Source organism: Ailuropoda melanoleuca, chromosome 3, assembly GCF_002007445.2.
Source record: "Ailuropoda melanoleuca isolate Jingjing chromosome 3, ASM200744v2, whole genome shotgun sequence".
In the NCBI taxonomy this organism is placed as follows: Eukaryota; Metazoa; Chordata; class Mammalia; order Carnivora; family Ursidae; genus Ailuropoda; species Ailuropoda melanoleuca.
In genome coordinates, this window is record NC_048220.1 from 89,176,630 (window position 1) to 89,192,900 (window position 16,271).

General features: G+C 42.5%; 1 protein-coding gene across 1 annotated transcript in view; it reads right to left on the minus strand.

The window, feature by feature from the left end:
* The window catches only part of LOC100465542 (dedicator of cytokinesis protein 2), a 135,993-nt gene that overhangs the window by 31,621 nt on the left and 88,101 nt on the right, over positions 1-16,271 (minus strand). The window contains exons 23-24 of the mRNA XM_034656751.1: positions 10,310-10,380; positions 8,422-8,528 (exon numbers count right to left, since the gene is read on the minus strand). Coding sequence (XP_034512642.1) covers positions 8,422-8,528; positions 10,310-10,380 — 178 coding nt within the window. The remainder of the gene's footprint in view (positions 1-8,421; positions 8,529-10,309; positions 10,381-16,271) is intronic.

A 16,271-nucleotide genomic window follows, 5' to 3' on the forward strand; every position in this document is an offset into this window, starting at 1 on the left:
TTATTTATTTATTTGACAGAGATAGAGACAGCCAGCGAGAGAGGGAACACAAGCAGGGGGAGTGGGAGAGGAAGAAGCAGGCTCATAGCAGAGGAGCCTGATGTGGGGCTCGATCCCATAATGCCGGGATCACGCCCTGAGCCAAAGGCAGACGCTTAACCGCTGTGCCACCCAGGAGCCCCTGAGAAAGCTTTCTTAAGCAAGATATTAGATTTGGCTATTAAAATGACCAATAAATTGATATTAAAAGTAAGAATTTTTGTTAAGAAATTATATCTTAAGTAAATGAATATGTTACAAGTGTACGAATGAGAAAAGATATCCATAATACATAAGGACAGCGAAAGATGAGTATGAAGAATGCATAAAATATCCTGCAAGTCAATAAGAGAAATACAACCAACCCAACAGAAAAATGAACAAAAGACATGGACAGACATATCACAGGCATGAAACACAAGTGGCAAAGAACCGTAAGAAAGGATTTTCATCATCATTGGTGATCAAGGAAATGCAACCCAAGACAGGGAAGACTTATGTTACACCTCGGCCTTTGGTAAAACTTAAGAAGTGGGATAATACCCGGTGTTGAAAGAATGCCGATCCACAGGATCCCTCGTGCATTACTGATGGGAATGTAAACTGGTACAACCACCTCTGGAAAACGGTTCAGCGCCATCTCCTGAAGTCAAGCCTTCAGGTCCCTTATGACCAAGCAAATCTTCTAGTAGTTGCATACACAAAAGAGACTCTTGGACACTTGCAACAAGAAGCATGTGCAAGAATGTTCTCAGCACCAATGCTTAAAATAGAGAAACACTGAAACAACCCAAGTGCTTAAAATTACATGGTTTAGTCACACAATGGAACCTTCCACAGTCATCAAAACAGGGAACTTGAGCAACGGTAATATGGATGAATCTTAGTATGATATTAAGTGAAAATAAAATAAGTTTCCCCCACTCCCGCCAAGTTACTCACAGCTCAATACCCTTTTTATAAAGATAAAATTACCAAAGCACTAGGGATATACAGAGATGAAATAAAACTGCATAAAAAGGAAAGCAGAGGAATGATTAAGGAAGATTCAAGAATGTGGTCACCTTAAGGTATAGAAAGACAGAACCACATGGTCACATGTAATTGATTGTTAAGCTTCTAGTTTTTGTTTTGGGTAATGAGAGCCTGAATGTTTAATTTATTGTTAACGATAACTCCCTGAACGAATATGTAAATAAAGAAAAGCGGGTGATTGTGTGGACCAATGATGAGGTGTATTATGAGTCAAGTGTTGTGATGCCTCCAGTTCTGTACAATCGAAGCCCTTTCTCTCCTTTCCCCCTTTGTAAGCAAGTCTGGCCATTTAATTGTATTACTGCCAAGGTCCAAAGACCAGTTTCTGAAAGCTGGCATCCGTGAAATGCTAAGCAGAGTAGGTACATAAAGAAATCACAGCCCTTATTTGTAAGGAGTCCACTCCATCAGCATAGACAGTCCCATGAACAGACAAGAGTGCAGATAGCAAGTATCACAATACAAGTCTGCACTATGCACTGTGGGAGTCACTTCTCGCTGCCTGTACCGCTCTCCTTTCCCCCACTCAAGCTCCTGGAGTTATGCTTCCAGCTCCAGAGACATCAACCAGAGGGCCATCTTCATCAGAATCCCCTTGGAGGGCTGATACCTTGCACATCATTTGCCCTCCCTACCAACATTTTCAGGGTCAGAATCTTTGACATAGGGTTCAGGAATCTGCAATCTTAATAAACTCCCCGGGTGCATGTAAGGTTTGAGAAATCTCCCTCACAGAGGGTCTATGCCTTGTTTTATCCCCTTTGTGAATTGAGGATAATATTCTGATCATCCTGAACTCTCTACTGTCCCACCTCCCCTCAATGGTCAGGTATCCTGGCAGTCATCCCTTTTTTTATAGCCCCTGGAGAAAGAGGTGGGGAAGGCTTCCTCAGAAAGGAAGAAGACGTGACAGAGGGGAAGGCTAGCGGTCCCTCTGCTTGAGATTGAGACCTACGGCGACAGACATGTGTGTCCCAACATCCCCTCTTGAGCCAAAGTCCCAAAGAGAACCATTTTGGATAGGCTGTGAAGAAAGTCAAAAGCCAAGTCTTTCTTTCCTTTTCTAATTTGGTCCCTGGGACACTGTGCCAGATGCAACATTGGAAAGAGGGAAGGGACTATTTTCAATCTGAAAGACTGGTCTCATCTGAAGCCATAAGGTACCATTAAATGAAAATTTTAAGTTGCCACAGTACAAAGTAAAGGAAAGGCTCAAAAAGATTAGACTAAAAACCAACAAAGAAACAAAAACTAGAGGATTTATCATCTTTGCATACTGAATTTAGTGCAGAAATTTGCAAACTTGCAACAGTTGCATCCCCACTACCTCCCAGGCCCCACCTACGGTAGGGACAGAGTAAATGCTGAACGGGATAGGGCTGAAATGCCCAGTTACTGCAGACTTCAGGTTTGGGTCTTAAAGGGTTGAGGAGGAGCTACTGGTTAGTGGCTGGGGGTGGGGGAAGGTGCTGGGGAGGAAGAATGCCTTCTAGGCAATATTTGCAAAGAGAAGAATGGTGAAAGGCTGTGTACAATGTCAGGAGAGACGAGAAGCCCGCCACAAGACTAGTGCATGTCCTGTGAGGAAGAGGACTTGTTCCCTTACTGCCTTTTCCTTCTGAACAGTCTCAGAGCCCAGCCTGATGTGGACACTCCGAGCTTCAGGTGGCTCCCTAACACCACTGCTTGCTCTGAAAAGCTGCAGCAACATAGCTACTACTGACATCAAGAGTCCCATTTCCACCCCAGGCAAAGGTCCCTAGGCGCAGCTGTCGGAGAGTTTCCCAGCATTTGAAACTGGGACAAGGAGTGGAAGATGGAAGAAAAAAATTCCCTTGGGAGGTGTAGGGAGGCACTTTTTCTAATATGAAGAAGGAAGCACTTTCAACCAGAAAATAGGCACTATGGTCTCCTTTTTTTTTCATTCTGAGAATAAAGCATGGTATAGTAGAAGGAAGATGAGTTCTGTTATTCAAATGACTTGTGTTCTGAATCCAGCTCTAACACTTACTACCTGTGAATGGCAGAGACGGCACTCATCACATATTCCATGTGCATTCCTTCACTTCCAGATTCCCTTGCAGCTGGGTTGGGAACTTGTGTTGGGTTCTGGACAAGGGACTGTGAATGGACGTGGTGGGTGTCACTTTCAGGCTGAGGTAGTTAATAAGAGTGGCTATCCATCCTCCCTCCCTCTCTTCCCTTCTGTATGGAGGCCATGGTACCAGTTGGCATAGCTTCAGAAGGGACAAAAGGCACAGCGCCCTCACCAAACTTTGCAAAAGAGAGAAATAAACCTCCACATTGCTAGACCACTGAGATTTGGGGAAGTATGTCTTACCCCAGCATCACACAGAGTCATACATGAATGCCCTAACACACTGTGTAATATTTGGTCTCATCGGGATGAAAGTTACTTGACTTTCCAGGCCTTGGTTTCTCCATCTATAACATAGGAATAATAATACCTATGATATTGGGTTGTTGGGAGAATTTAATACATATTTGTGTCCTATATAGCACCTAATGCGTAGTTGGCATCTAATAAATATAAATCTCTCTCTCTCTCTTTCTCTCTCTCTTTCTAAGATGCTATTGATGCCATTATTATTCTTTTGACTATTATTATTATACACTAGACACAACAGGTGCTTTTAAATAAGTAGCAAGTGTGTCAAGCACTCTGCTGGTTGTTTTACATACATTGTCCCATTTTTGTAGCTAAAGGAACCAAGGTTCAGAGAGGCTACTTGTTCAAAGGAACACAGTTAGTAAGTGACCAGGGCAGGATCAGAAACAAGAATTAACCCGAATCAAAAGTTCTTATTCTCATGGCAACATTCCTATTCACGTTCTTCAGATGTGGAATCCTGGAGGCTCAGAGATGTTACGCAAGCTCACCAAGCAAAGTTAATAACTGCAGAGTGAGAGGACTTTCCTCTATTCCCAGGCCAGTGTTGCAGTGATGTGCTGATTAGCAAAGATAAAGCCCCTATGGTACTGGGCACAGCCGTCTGTGCCCCTATCCCCCACGGTGAACTGAGGTCCCCACGGCTCCACATACTGTGGGCAACAGATAAGAGGAGAGGGTAAGAAGGAAATTACATCCCTATAAAAGAAAAACTGGATGCTTTGTACTCACAGAACAGCTTCTCAGTAAAGTTTCCAAAGAAAAACCCACTAGCTGAAAATAAACACTGGAAGAACTTCCAAATCTCTGTCAGGACTCTGTCTCTCTCCGTCTGTTTCTCTGGGTCTCTTCCTGTGTTCTCTTTCTTTCTGTCTCTCTTTCTGTCTCTGTTTCTCTCTGTTTTTTTCTCTCTGTCTCTGTCTCTGTCCCTCCCTCTCCTCCTCCTCTGTTTGTTTTGGAAGCTGAGAAATGCGAGCAATGTGGGTCCTAGAGAGCAATGTGGGTCCTAGAGCAGTTTACACTGAACCAGATGGTTCGTCTGATTAGCATCAGACTAAAAAGACACATTACTTAGAGATTAGTTTCTCATAGGGACAAATCTGTTCCAAAGGCGCATAAGGTTTGCTTTTCTCGTAGACTCCCCTCAGAGCTTTCTCGGGGCACATCTATTCCTCTCTCCCATCACCACCAGCAGGCAAGTCTGAGCTTGAGTTGGAGAAGACAGCAAATTAGTCTCCACAGGTTTCTTAGTTTTCCTCTGGCTGAACTCTGAAGCCATTCACACTAGGGGAGCCACTCCCTGTGTGATCTTGGCTGCTTGAGACTCTTAACCCTCTCACACCCAGGCTAAAAAGCCATATTATGCCACTGAGTCCACACAGCAACCCAATGAGACCCGTGCTGTAGTTATTCCCATTTTACAGATGAGGAAACTGAGATTTACAAGGATTAAATACTTTTCCCAAGACCACAGGTCTAGTAAAAGTTGAAACTAATTGCTTCCATGAAAGGAAAAACGGGTAAAGTGTCTTTGTGTATTAAAAGAGCCCCACGGAACAAACTGTCATAAAGGATGACTGGCAAGTGTTCTAAACTATTTAACTCTGTTGAGGCCTACAGCAAGATAAACAATAAAACAAGAAAGCACAAACATCTCACTCTGACATATACTTCTTATAGGCATACATAGCATGGGCCCTTTACAAAACTATGGGGAAATGAAATTAAGATTGGACAAAACCGTTCGAAACCAGAGTGGGAAGCACATACAGGTCAAGGCCCTTTATTAGATTAAGTGTGTTACTCAGAAGTCGAGGGTACACATGTAGCTTCCAGGAAAACAAGGAAGCTTGGCTTAGGGCTACATGCAACTGTCAAACATGAAGGGACCCCTTACTGCAAAGAATTGGAAGATCAGAACAGAAGCTAGGAAAATGAAAGGAGCAGAAGAAATAATAGCCACAACAACAATAATAACAGCTACCACTTAATGTAGGACATTATGCCGTGATAAGCACTTTAAATGCATTATTCACCTCATTAGCCCATACAACAGCCTTCCAAGATAGACATTGTTATTATTTTTCCATTTTACAGAAGAGCTTACTGAGAATCAGAGAGGTTAAGTAAATTGCCCAGGGTCACACAGCTGATAAGAAGATGGACCGGAATTCAACTCAGGCCTAGTGAGATACAACAACAGTGCCATTAACCAGTAAACCTTCTCTCCCCCTCCTCCATGGGATCCTCCTGAAGATAGGCCAATAGGATGGTCTGCCAACATTTCAGCAAGAGCTTAAAAGCCTTCTGGCCCCTCTGCTTGATGTCAATACAAATGTTTAAGGCTGTGAGTACACGCTAATGTCACTGACAATACTCCAGGCAATTTGCACATCTGGCAGTTGAATGAGTGCAGGCTCAAAGCAAATCCCATCCCTGAGGCACAGGACACTTCACAGGGAGAACAACAGGAGGGATTTCATTACAGCTCAAACTTGGCCAAGAGATCAAACTCACCCTATTGAAGGGTATAAAGGAGACACTCACCCAGGAGCCAATGACACCCAGTAAACACATATGAGTTCAGATTGTATTCATTTGGAACCTGAACGCTTAAGAAGGAGAATGAGCTGAAGTTTCCCTTTGGGGTTACTTTGGGAAGAGGGTTCACTTAGCAAATCAATCGTGGGAGAGGAGTTACCTTTAAGCTATACCTATTGCTTTCACATGTGAACCAAGGATGGATAGACTAATTTTATATGGCCTCCCCTTTAAAAGGGGTCCCCAAAGAACTCTCTGTTCACCTATTTCTAGTCTCTGTAAATGTTTAAAGGTAAGAATTTTGCATTTCATTTCTAACTGTGTACAGCACTGGGGCTGGGTTTCTGTCTGTTAATATTAATCAGAGGGTTTTTACTGAATCTGAAATTCAGAGACACAGCAGGACTGGTGAGCAGCAGCTGTCCAGCCTGCTCTGTGATTATGTTCACTCTCAGGGGCCACCACCAGCCCAGGAGATGTGACTGCAGTAAAGGAATTACTCTGACTTCCAACAGCCTGGAATTGACACCACATGCCCCATCCAGGAAAGTGTGAGCACTCCCTCTGGCCTTGATGCCAAGCCGGGCGCCAGACAATGAAGGCAAGCCAAGTAGCCCTCCCCCCACCCCGCCGCCTGTGCAGTACCATACGTAGCTAAAGTCACCCTTGCCATGTCCCTGGGGTAGGACTCAATTCACCTCTACAGTGACACCACCTGAAATCTGGAAGAAACTGCCTGCCAGGGCAGGAAGCGACTTCAAAGCTTTCAGAGTGAGGGCAATTCATTCTGATGGGGAAGTCAGAACATGAAAACCATAGAACACTCACTTTTAAAAACCCAGTATACAAGAAATGCAAAAAGACTTACCAGGATTAGTTTCCAATCACCTTGCAACAAGCCACCTTGCACAAACAAACCATATATTTATTGCATTAATCTGTTGTCACACACCTGTCTGAATGGTCAGGACACCACAGACATGAGTATAACATCACCAGAACACTTTCCTTCTTGTGCCCTTCTCCTAGCCTTAACTCCAGGCATACGAATTCAGACAGTAATTTTGGATGCACCATATTAACCAGGCACTGGGGGAAAAGAATATTTACAGTGAAGTGGCTCCTGAATATTTCTGTGATTTCCAGGCAATTTACATAAATATTCAAGCCTAGCTCTCTGAATAAATCTGTTAGGTGATGACTGATCCCCTGCTTTCTAAGACCTCTTGTTTCTTGCAGTTTGCTTCATTTTATCACTGACGCCAGTGTGGACACAGAGGAATTAAAAATTGGGAACTGTTGGCCTTAGTATAAAGATAACAGAGCTCACCCTCAAAAGTCCTTTTTTTCCACCCTCACAGATAGGAGTGATGCCGGAAATGTCAAGTGTTGCTTGAGAAAAGGTAGATGATGAATACTGACTTCTAATCCTGCCTGGCCATATCCAGAGGTGTGGCCATCTAGCTCACCAACTTCGAAAACAGGGCACTCCAAGGCTCTTAGCAGTGGGGCCCTGGTCAGGCGACTGGTGGTTATCAGAGATCAGTTTGGGGTGAGCAGAAGCTCTGACCATAACTCCTGCCCAAAGCCACTGCCATTCCCTGCTCTCTAGGAAATACCATTACGTGAAGAGAGACAAAGTATAGAACAGTGGGCTATTTGCTACTATTTGAGTAATAATAATAATAAAAGACCAGGGGAGAATATAGAGTGTATATGTGCTTGATTGCTGATGGAGCTCCCTGGAAGCAAACACAAGAAATAGGAAGCACCCATTGCCTCTAGAGAAAGGATCCGAGTGACTGTGCACGGGGTCTGGAGGGACTCTTTCCACGTGGTGCCTTTTCATACCTTTGTATTTGGATCCAAGTAGATGCATCACCTATTCAAAAGTAATTTATATTTTTCAAAACAAAAACAAAACAAACCCCTCTAATTCCTATTCAATCAGAATCTCTGAGATGGGTCACAGGAATCTGCATTAGCTCTCTAGTTTGTTCTTTCACTTTGGAAACTGAGAACTTCTCTGTGACGGGTTCTTTCTATCAAAAAGAAATCTCACCTACTTCCACTCAGTTGAAGACATGTATATACATATAAACCATGTAGGGGGGAAAAACCTCACGGCAGAATGACCTCAAGTGTAGGACTCCAAATTTACCACCTCATTAAACTCTCTCAGGAGGAGCAAACAATGCAAAATAATCTTAAAATCAATGTAGATTCTGATAGCTAAAGTTGCCAGCCACTTTCTACTTTTTGCATTTCTTCAGACCAAGGCAGCTGTTGGAGAAGAAACATTTGAGGCACAGCGAGTTGCTCTGGCCTGCTGGGCATGTGAAGTACATTGTGTGATTTCTGGCACCACCCACCCTGCCAGGATGCTTGGCACTCACCTTGCTTCTTAAAGAGGTTGCTCTGGACTATCTCATTCATGGATTGGACTTTCTGCTTCTGGAGTTTCACGGGGGGGATGCAGGTATAGAACTCATATAGGAGTTGGCTGAGGGCAGGAAAAACAGGAGAGCAGAGGGCCAGTTAGATCAGTGTTTCCCACAGCCTGGCACTTACAATCCATGCCCAGACTGCCAGCTCTGTGGAGGCAGAGCTGACATACACCTTGCTCCCTTGCCGTACCCCCCCCCATTCCTGGCAAAGCATCAGATGCATAGTAAGCCTATGTGGAGTTGGTTTTAGTGTTGACTACTAATAACATCCAAAGAGATGTGAAAACCTGAAAATAATACCAATAACCCTGAGCCCTCACGTGTATCAGACACAAGCTCGGCACTTTATATCCATTATGCCATTTAAGCCTCACGACCCTATGAGATAGATACAATACTTATCTCAATTTACAAGTGGAAAAACTATGGTTCAGAAAGGTTAACTAGCTTTCCCAAGGTTGCACAGCTAGGGGGTTCAAAAGGCAAAGATTTAAAACCAAGTTCTGACTTTATTACCATACCACTTTATTTACTAATGTTTTATAGTTAGTAAAGCTTTGGAAGTCTTAAGATCGAAAGGGTCCTTAATTTAAAAAAAAAAAAGCTATGAAAAATTGCAGGTTAGAAGCAGTTTGGGACATGAAAAAGGGGATATTTCTTCCCCGATAGAGTGAACATAAAAACACCACTGAAACAGAATTATAGCCCCTGTCAAGCTTTCCAAAATCAGCTCATTGTGTTCATTCATTCCTTCAAGTACTTGTTAAGCATCTATTTGATGTGTGACAGGCAATGTGCACAACAGTGGGGATACAATAGGAACAGACGTGGTCCCAGTCGACATGGAACTTACATTCTCATGGATGTCGGCACACAACACAGAGGCAAACAAATCAATATGAGAGGATACGTGCAATGAAGACAAGAAATAGGGAGCTGTATCAGAGAGTAGTGGAGTAGGGGCTGGGGGAGGAATTGAATTGATTTACAATATTCAGAGGTAGCTCCTCTGAGAAGATAACATTTAGTTTGAGACTAGCAGGCTGAGAAGAAGAGAGTAGAAATCTTGGTATGAAGACAAAAAGGCCATGAATGAAAACACTGACAAGATCCAGATCACATCTGGAGAGCAGTGAATAGAATTGTAGTGATGTCCATGCCTCGGTTTTGATGACTGTGCCACAGCTAAGTACAATTTGAACTTATTAAGGGAAGTTGGGTGAAGGGCATATGTATACTATCTTTGCAACGCTTTTCTAGATCTAAAAGTATCTCAATAGAAAAAGTTTTAAAATCTTCTATATGTTATCTTGGAACTTAAGGGAATTTAGGAAAAAGAAGGAAAGGCCATTATCTGGCTTAGAGGTCTCTATTCTAACAGCATAATCACTTTAAACTAATGTGTTCATCTCATGAAAGAAACGGGGTAAAGAAGGCAAAAGGGAGCCTATCTCTCTATTATTCCTGTCAATGATTGGAGGTTGCTCTCTACAGTACATACAGGACACAGATTGGGACCCCAAAATAAACTTCAAGTGCAAATGAGATGGCAACATTTACACCAACTATCAGTTCTTTAATCTTAAATGTTTGCATTCTGTATCATTCGTGTCATCAAAGAAGGATGCTTATTTTATGGTGATTTTCACCAAAGTCTGACAAAATAAAACCAGAATGTAAAAATCCAACAGGAATCTCTACACCAAGTTCCTAACCATGTGCTCTCCCCGCCCCAGCTCTGAGTGCCCATGCAGAATCCCCCCATAAAAGCACTCCTCCTCTCCCTCTGAACCCCTGGCTGCCATCAGAGCCAGGAAAGTATATGGTGAGCTCTCACCTGAGTAACTTTGCATCGAAGACCGTTTCTACATCATGGAGGACAGATGGGATGTATTTCAAAGCCGCCACCTAGGTGGAAAGTGAAATCAACATGAGGGATGTCCACGTCCAATAACTTCACATGATAAGGAGGATACTTTACAATGTGAGAGGAATCAAGGGAGAATGACCCTGAATCCTGGGCACTCCTGCAGAGGTTCAAGGCTGTATGCACACTGAAACATTAGCATGCACTTCTTTGATGACAAAAGCCAGCCACAACTTCTTCTATCTTCAAGGAGGCAGTAATGTATGTGATGATCACAGACTGCAAAGTTAGATCCCTGCTGTCAAATCTTGGTTCTACTCCTAGTAACCATGTGGTTTTGGACAAAACACTTAACCTCTTTGATGTGTCAATGTCCTTATATCTAAAACAGGGAAAATAATACCTATTTTGATTGGAAAAATTAAAAATCATATACATGAGGCATCCGACAGAGAGCCAGGCCTGTTTTGGGTGCCCATTAAGTGGTAATTTCTACCATTATTGGAAGATGGATGGTATGTTTGAATTGTTTTGTGGGTGGCAGGGACAGCTTGGACTGAGTGACTCATATTTTCTCTCCCTGGCCCATTTGTGAACAACTGTAGGCATGTTTCGGACCACTACTGGGTTAGTGTACTAGCTGCGCATTGTGGTGGCCTGTTTCTTTCCTCTGTGTAAGTGAACTGATGCATCCAGAGGTATGAGACCCACCCAATCACGTGCATCACAGCATCCTTTGTGAAACAGCAGAGTATACTGCAGTTTCTACAGAAGGAGTTATAAGTCACATGGCTGGAAAAATAATACTTAAGCATCTAGTGGAAGGCTGCATTTAAAATTTTTCTTTTTCGGGGCTCCTGGGTGGCACAGCGGTTAAGCGTCTGCCTTTGGCTCAGGGCGTGATCCTGGCGTTATGGGATCGAGCCCCACATCAGGCTCCTCCACTATGAGCCTGCTTCTTCCTCNCTCTCCCACTCCCCCTGCTTGTGTTCCCTCTCTCGCTGGCTGTCTCTGTCTCTGTCAAGTAAATAAATAAAGTCTTTAAAAAAATTTTTTTTCTTTTTTCTTTTTCTTCATATTCTAAGTGTTCCATAGTCAACATTAATCAATCACCCTTTAGTAATCAGATCAAAATAAAAATATTGAAAATTCCTTTCTTAAAGAAAATCTTAGTCCTAACCATATACAACTGAGCTTCTTAGTTAACATAAATAATAATTATGACCATTCTCTGAGAACTTTTAGTGGGGCAGACACTGAACACCTAATAGATTATCTTGTTAAACCTTATGTCAGTCCTACAAGGGATATACTATTTTCATAGATAAGGAACCTCCGGTGCATCAAGACTAAATAACCAGACCCAAATCACAAAGTTAGCAAGTAGAAGAGCCAAGGTTCAAATTCAGGCAGCCACCCCTCATTAGCCTTAAGTTACATGCCCCCCTCATTAAATAACAACTCTCTCTCTCTATGCTTCAGCCTTTTCTTTTTTCTTGTGTTGATGATTTTTGAAAGTCAGTAATATATGTGCAATGTAAAAAACATCACACAGGATAAAGTATTAAGGTGAAAATTGTCACTGAAGTCCTGCATCTCCATCTCAGCCCCAATCCTTATTCCCCAGAGGGGCCACTATCAATGAGTTTCCTTCCAGACTGTTTTCTATGCAGGAATGCTCACTAGCTAATGCATGTGTGTGTGTGTGTGTACTTTTGATAGTTCTGCACCTTGCTTTCTGCAGTGAACCATACATGCAGCACTAATCTTTGCATGTCATCTCATAGAATACACTCTCTTCATATCCAACCACTACTCAGCAATGCCCCTATGGGTACACAGTACCTTTAACCCCTCCCTTACTGATGGATGGATTTTATACTATTTTCAGTTTTTCTTTATTATAAAACTGTGGTACAAAGAATTAATATATACATTTGTGTACCTGTAAGAATCCTTGCAGGATGGACTACTCAAAGATGAATTAATGCATCAAAATGTGTATTTTATATATATATAGTGTATTTTAGGAAATGCTGTCATATTACCTTAGAAAGAAACAGTAACCAATTTCCTTTTACTCCTTTCCCTATAACCTTGCTAACACTGGTACACAAATCTTTTTAGTTTTGGCAATGTGTTATCTAATTTATAATGGTGATTTACAAATCTTTGGTTTCTAGTGCATTGGGCACCTTTTCTGTTTTTATTGAATATCTGTATTTACTAAATTGCTTGTTCATATCTTCTCATTTTTCTTTTGGGTGGATTATTTCCTTATTTGTTTGTGGAATTAACCATTTTGCAGCAACACCATTTGGAAGAATTTCCTCTTGCTTGTCCTGTTGTTTGTTGCTAGTCATATCTTTCATTGCACAGAAGAACTTTAATCTGTATGTTGTCAGATTTGTAAGACTTTTTCTTTATAGTTATTGGATTTTGTGTCTAGGAATTTATTTTTTATTCTTTCACATCAAGATGACAAGAGATAACAAGATTCCAAAGCTGACGCTCTAGCAGGAAACCCTTGTTCCATAAGATGATGTTAGCTAGGTATCCTGTGAGGGAAAACGGGTTTGCAATAAAATAATTTGCAGAAACTCCAGTTTAAGCAAAATTAAGCCAGTGAGCTTTTTTTTTTTAATTGCAGAACTTTTCAGAATTTTAATATGCTAAGACACACTATAACATTCCTCTAGGCAGTTACAGTATCCAATGCATTCCGACCTAGTTGGTCAAGGCCATTTTGATAAAAGCACCAAACAGATGTAGCAAAAACAGATGCCTGAGAAGATGGGCAAGCAAAAGAAAAGAATGAATGGGATGAATCTGGGCCCGTGGGAAGTAAGGAGGTATGAGGAACCCACACTCTCTCTAAAGAATGAGTCATTCTTGTTTACCTGTTCTAACACTGTGCTAGCCAAATCACACTGCACTTTCCCCATGGGAATACCTACTGACAATGTCGAAATTCTAAAGAGATGCCCTACGCTGAGGCATATGCCGTGAAAAAGACTGGTGCAGGCACTCTGTTCCTTCATTAACTCTTAGACCAAAGAACATAGAGCTCTGGGCCCATGGGGATCTGGGCAAGAACCACAATGTTCCCCCTAGCACCTGCATGTGCCAAGGCCCATTTATTCACACCCTGAGCCTCGGCATCTTCACGTGGGGTAAAGGGGAATGATGTGAAATAAAGTATATCATGTATCTATTGCAATGTACAGCACATAGTAGGCTCCCAACGGTGTGTGTGCTGAATTTCACTTATTTCTTCTCTCAAACTCCTGCCCTTACTCCCCAGCACCTGGACAAAGTATAATACGTACTCATCAGAATTAAGGCCAAAGTGAGAGGACAAAAACGGAGATCGAACCCTCAGCAAGTTGGGAAAGCCAGGACTTCATTGTCTACAGCAAGTTCCTGGCTTTCAAGGGCCACATACCATTCCAGGGCTTTGAAGCGATGCTGCAGAACAGCCATCACCAGGAGTCCTACACTGGCATGCACACTTGAATGCTTCAGCTGATAGTGAGGACGGGTTGGACGGGGCTGGGACAAGGGATGTTTCACAAGGAGCCAATCTTCCCAGCTTCTCAGCTCTCGGCTGACAATAAAGTAAAACACACAAAGTAGCTGTCACCCTGAGACTCAGAGGGTGTTATCAACTCAACTGGAGAGTATTAAACTTCCATCTGGGCGGCCTCACAGAGAAGTGGCAGGTCTGTGGTTTTCTTTTCCAACAAGGACGGCCCACCTCTCATCCAGGAAGCCTGCAGCACTGACCGCAGGGCTCCTGTCCATAGCTCTTCCCTTCACACGGTTCTTACACACGTGAGTGGAGTAATAGCAGGTAGGTTCAGCAGGTGCAAGCAGCAAACTCCCGCAGAAGGCAGACCAGCTCAGCCATAAGACCCCCTGGGGCCCTCCATTTGTTGCGTGTTTCTAAGGCCTGGAAACTAGAAACAGCTTGGTTTTCTAAACCTATTGGCCTCCTGGGAACTATGTTGCTTTACTATTGGTGTAATTGTTACTCTCATTAATACTACTATTATACATAAAATAATATGATCATGTTATTACATTTATTCCATAATATATATTCCTATTTTGCATATAATATTTAAGAAAAACATATACAGATAAGTTTATGTATGCATATGTATATAAAGGTATATAATAGGATTATTTATTATAGGGTTTTAAAATAACAACCGTTATTGGAAACTTTAAAGATGTCAAATACTTTACATGTATGACCTCACTACACTTTTCAACCACTCTATGGATACTGTCATCCCATGTTACCAGCAAGGAAACTATGGCAGAGAGGTGAAGTAATTTGCCAGAAGCCACACAGCTAATATGCAGCATAATAAGAATGTGTACCTGATTCTGTCCAGCTGGGCCCTAGCCAGTGTGTTTTGCTACTGCCCACCCTGCTTTAAGGAAAGGTTTCCATCTTGGCAAGGGAGCAGGTTTCAATAGGGGAGGGAAGGCTTTTTGGTGAAGGAAGTAGAAAAAGAACTTTCTCCTCTTTATGAGGATAATTTTTTAAAAGAAGGTACAGTTTTTCTGACATCTCCTCAGTTAAGGATCTTCCTCACCTCATGTATCAGGGGTTGTAAGAATGGACACCAGGAAAACATTTGCCAACTTAGTAATTAGCTTATCATGTGGCACTGAGAGGATTTCCTAGATTAATCACCAACTCTGGACCCTCTCAAAGGCTAGTTTCAGCCTCAAGAAGAGAGCCAGATCCAAACCAAGCAACATTGGTTTCACTGGCCCAGAGATAAGTCATGAGAGGACATTTGAGATGACTGTTACCCAGATGGACTTCCCCAGAATTGATAATCCTGGGCTGCTAGAAACAGCAATTATTTAAAAAGAACAACAAAAATCAAACCAAACACACCCTCAAACTCAAAGGGGATTTGTCTTCTAAGTTTTTACATGCTCCCTCTCCCTCCAAAGGGAGTGAGAGCCAACTGCACCAATGCCAGTAGACAGAATTTTAGCCAAAGAGAGCATGTCTTGCAGTGATGCAAGGTTTTACAGGAGCACTAGACATCTTCCTCATTCAAGAGCACAGACAGTATTTCCATCCCACCAATTTTCAGTGCTTTTATTTTCACCAAGCACTGGATGGCCAAGGTCCATGGAAACTGGACAGTGTCACAGAAATGCAGCACAGCATGAGCAGAAGAGGATAGCTTCCTTGGAGATACGGTGCTGTCCTTAAGAACAGTACATGCTGCTCTCTCAGGACAGTCAGCCTCCTTGACAATCTTTCAGGGAAAGAGAAGGAAAGATGGACCGACACGTTCCAGAATACATATGTCTCCACGCTTTGTGGAACCGAACATTATGCCGGCCCCCATGGCTTGGCGGGGGCAGGGGAGTTCAGTGTTTACGGAGTGCTGGCTGGAGAGGCAGATTGTCTGAGTCAAGTCCTTGTGGATTACTTTTATCTTATGTGGCCTTGGGCAGGTTAACTCTCTGTGTTTTCATTTTCTCACCAGGAAAATGAAGGAAACAAAGTCACCTAATTTAAGGCCAATGTGAAGATTAAATGTTAGTTATCAGTATGACTACAGCAGCCTCACCGAAACAAAATGTCATCCTCCCACCACTGAATCCATCCTCCCCAAACATTACCCCTAAGTATGGGGTATATGGTTGAGAAGGGGACAAGTTAAATAGTAAGTTTCATTTCTCCTACTTCGGGACTTCAGCATACAGCCTGTGGGCCTGTTCCCAAGAATGGACCACTTTCTTCCTTTAGTTGGACATTTGAACATTTTATACCAATAAACAACGAAAAGAGAGGAAAGAAAAAGGCATCCTTGATTAGCTTGCCTTCATGACTATGAACCAAACATCTATCCATCTTTACTATTGTTATTACTGCTGCTTATTGCTTATCCAT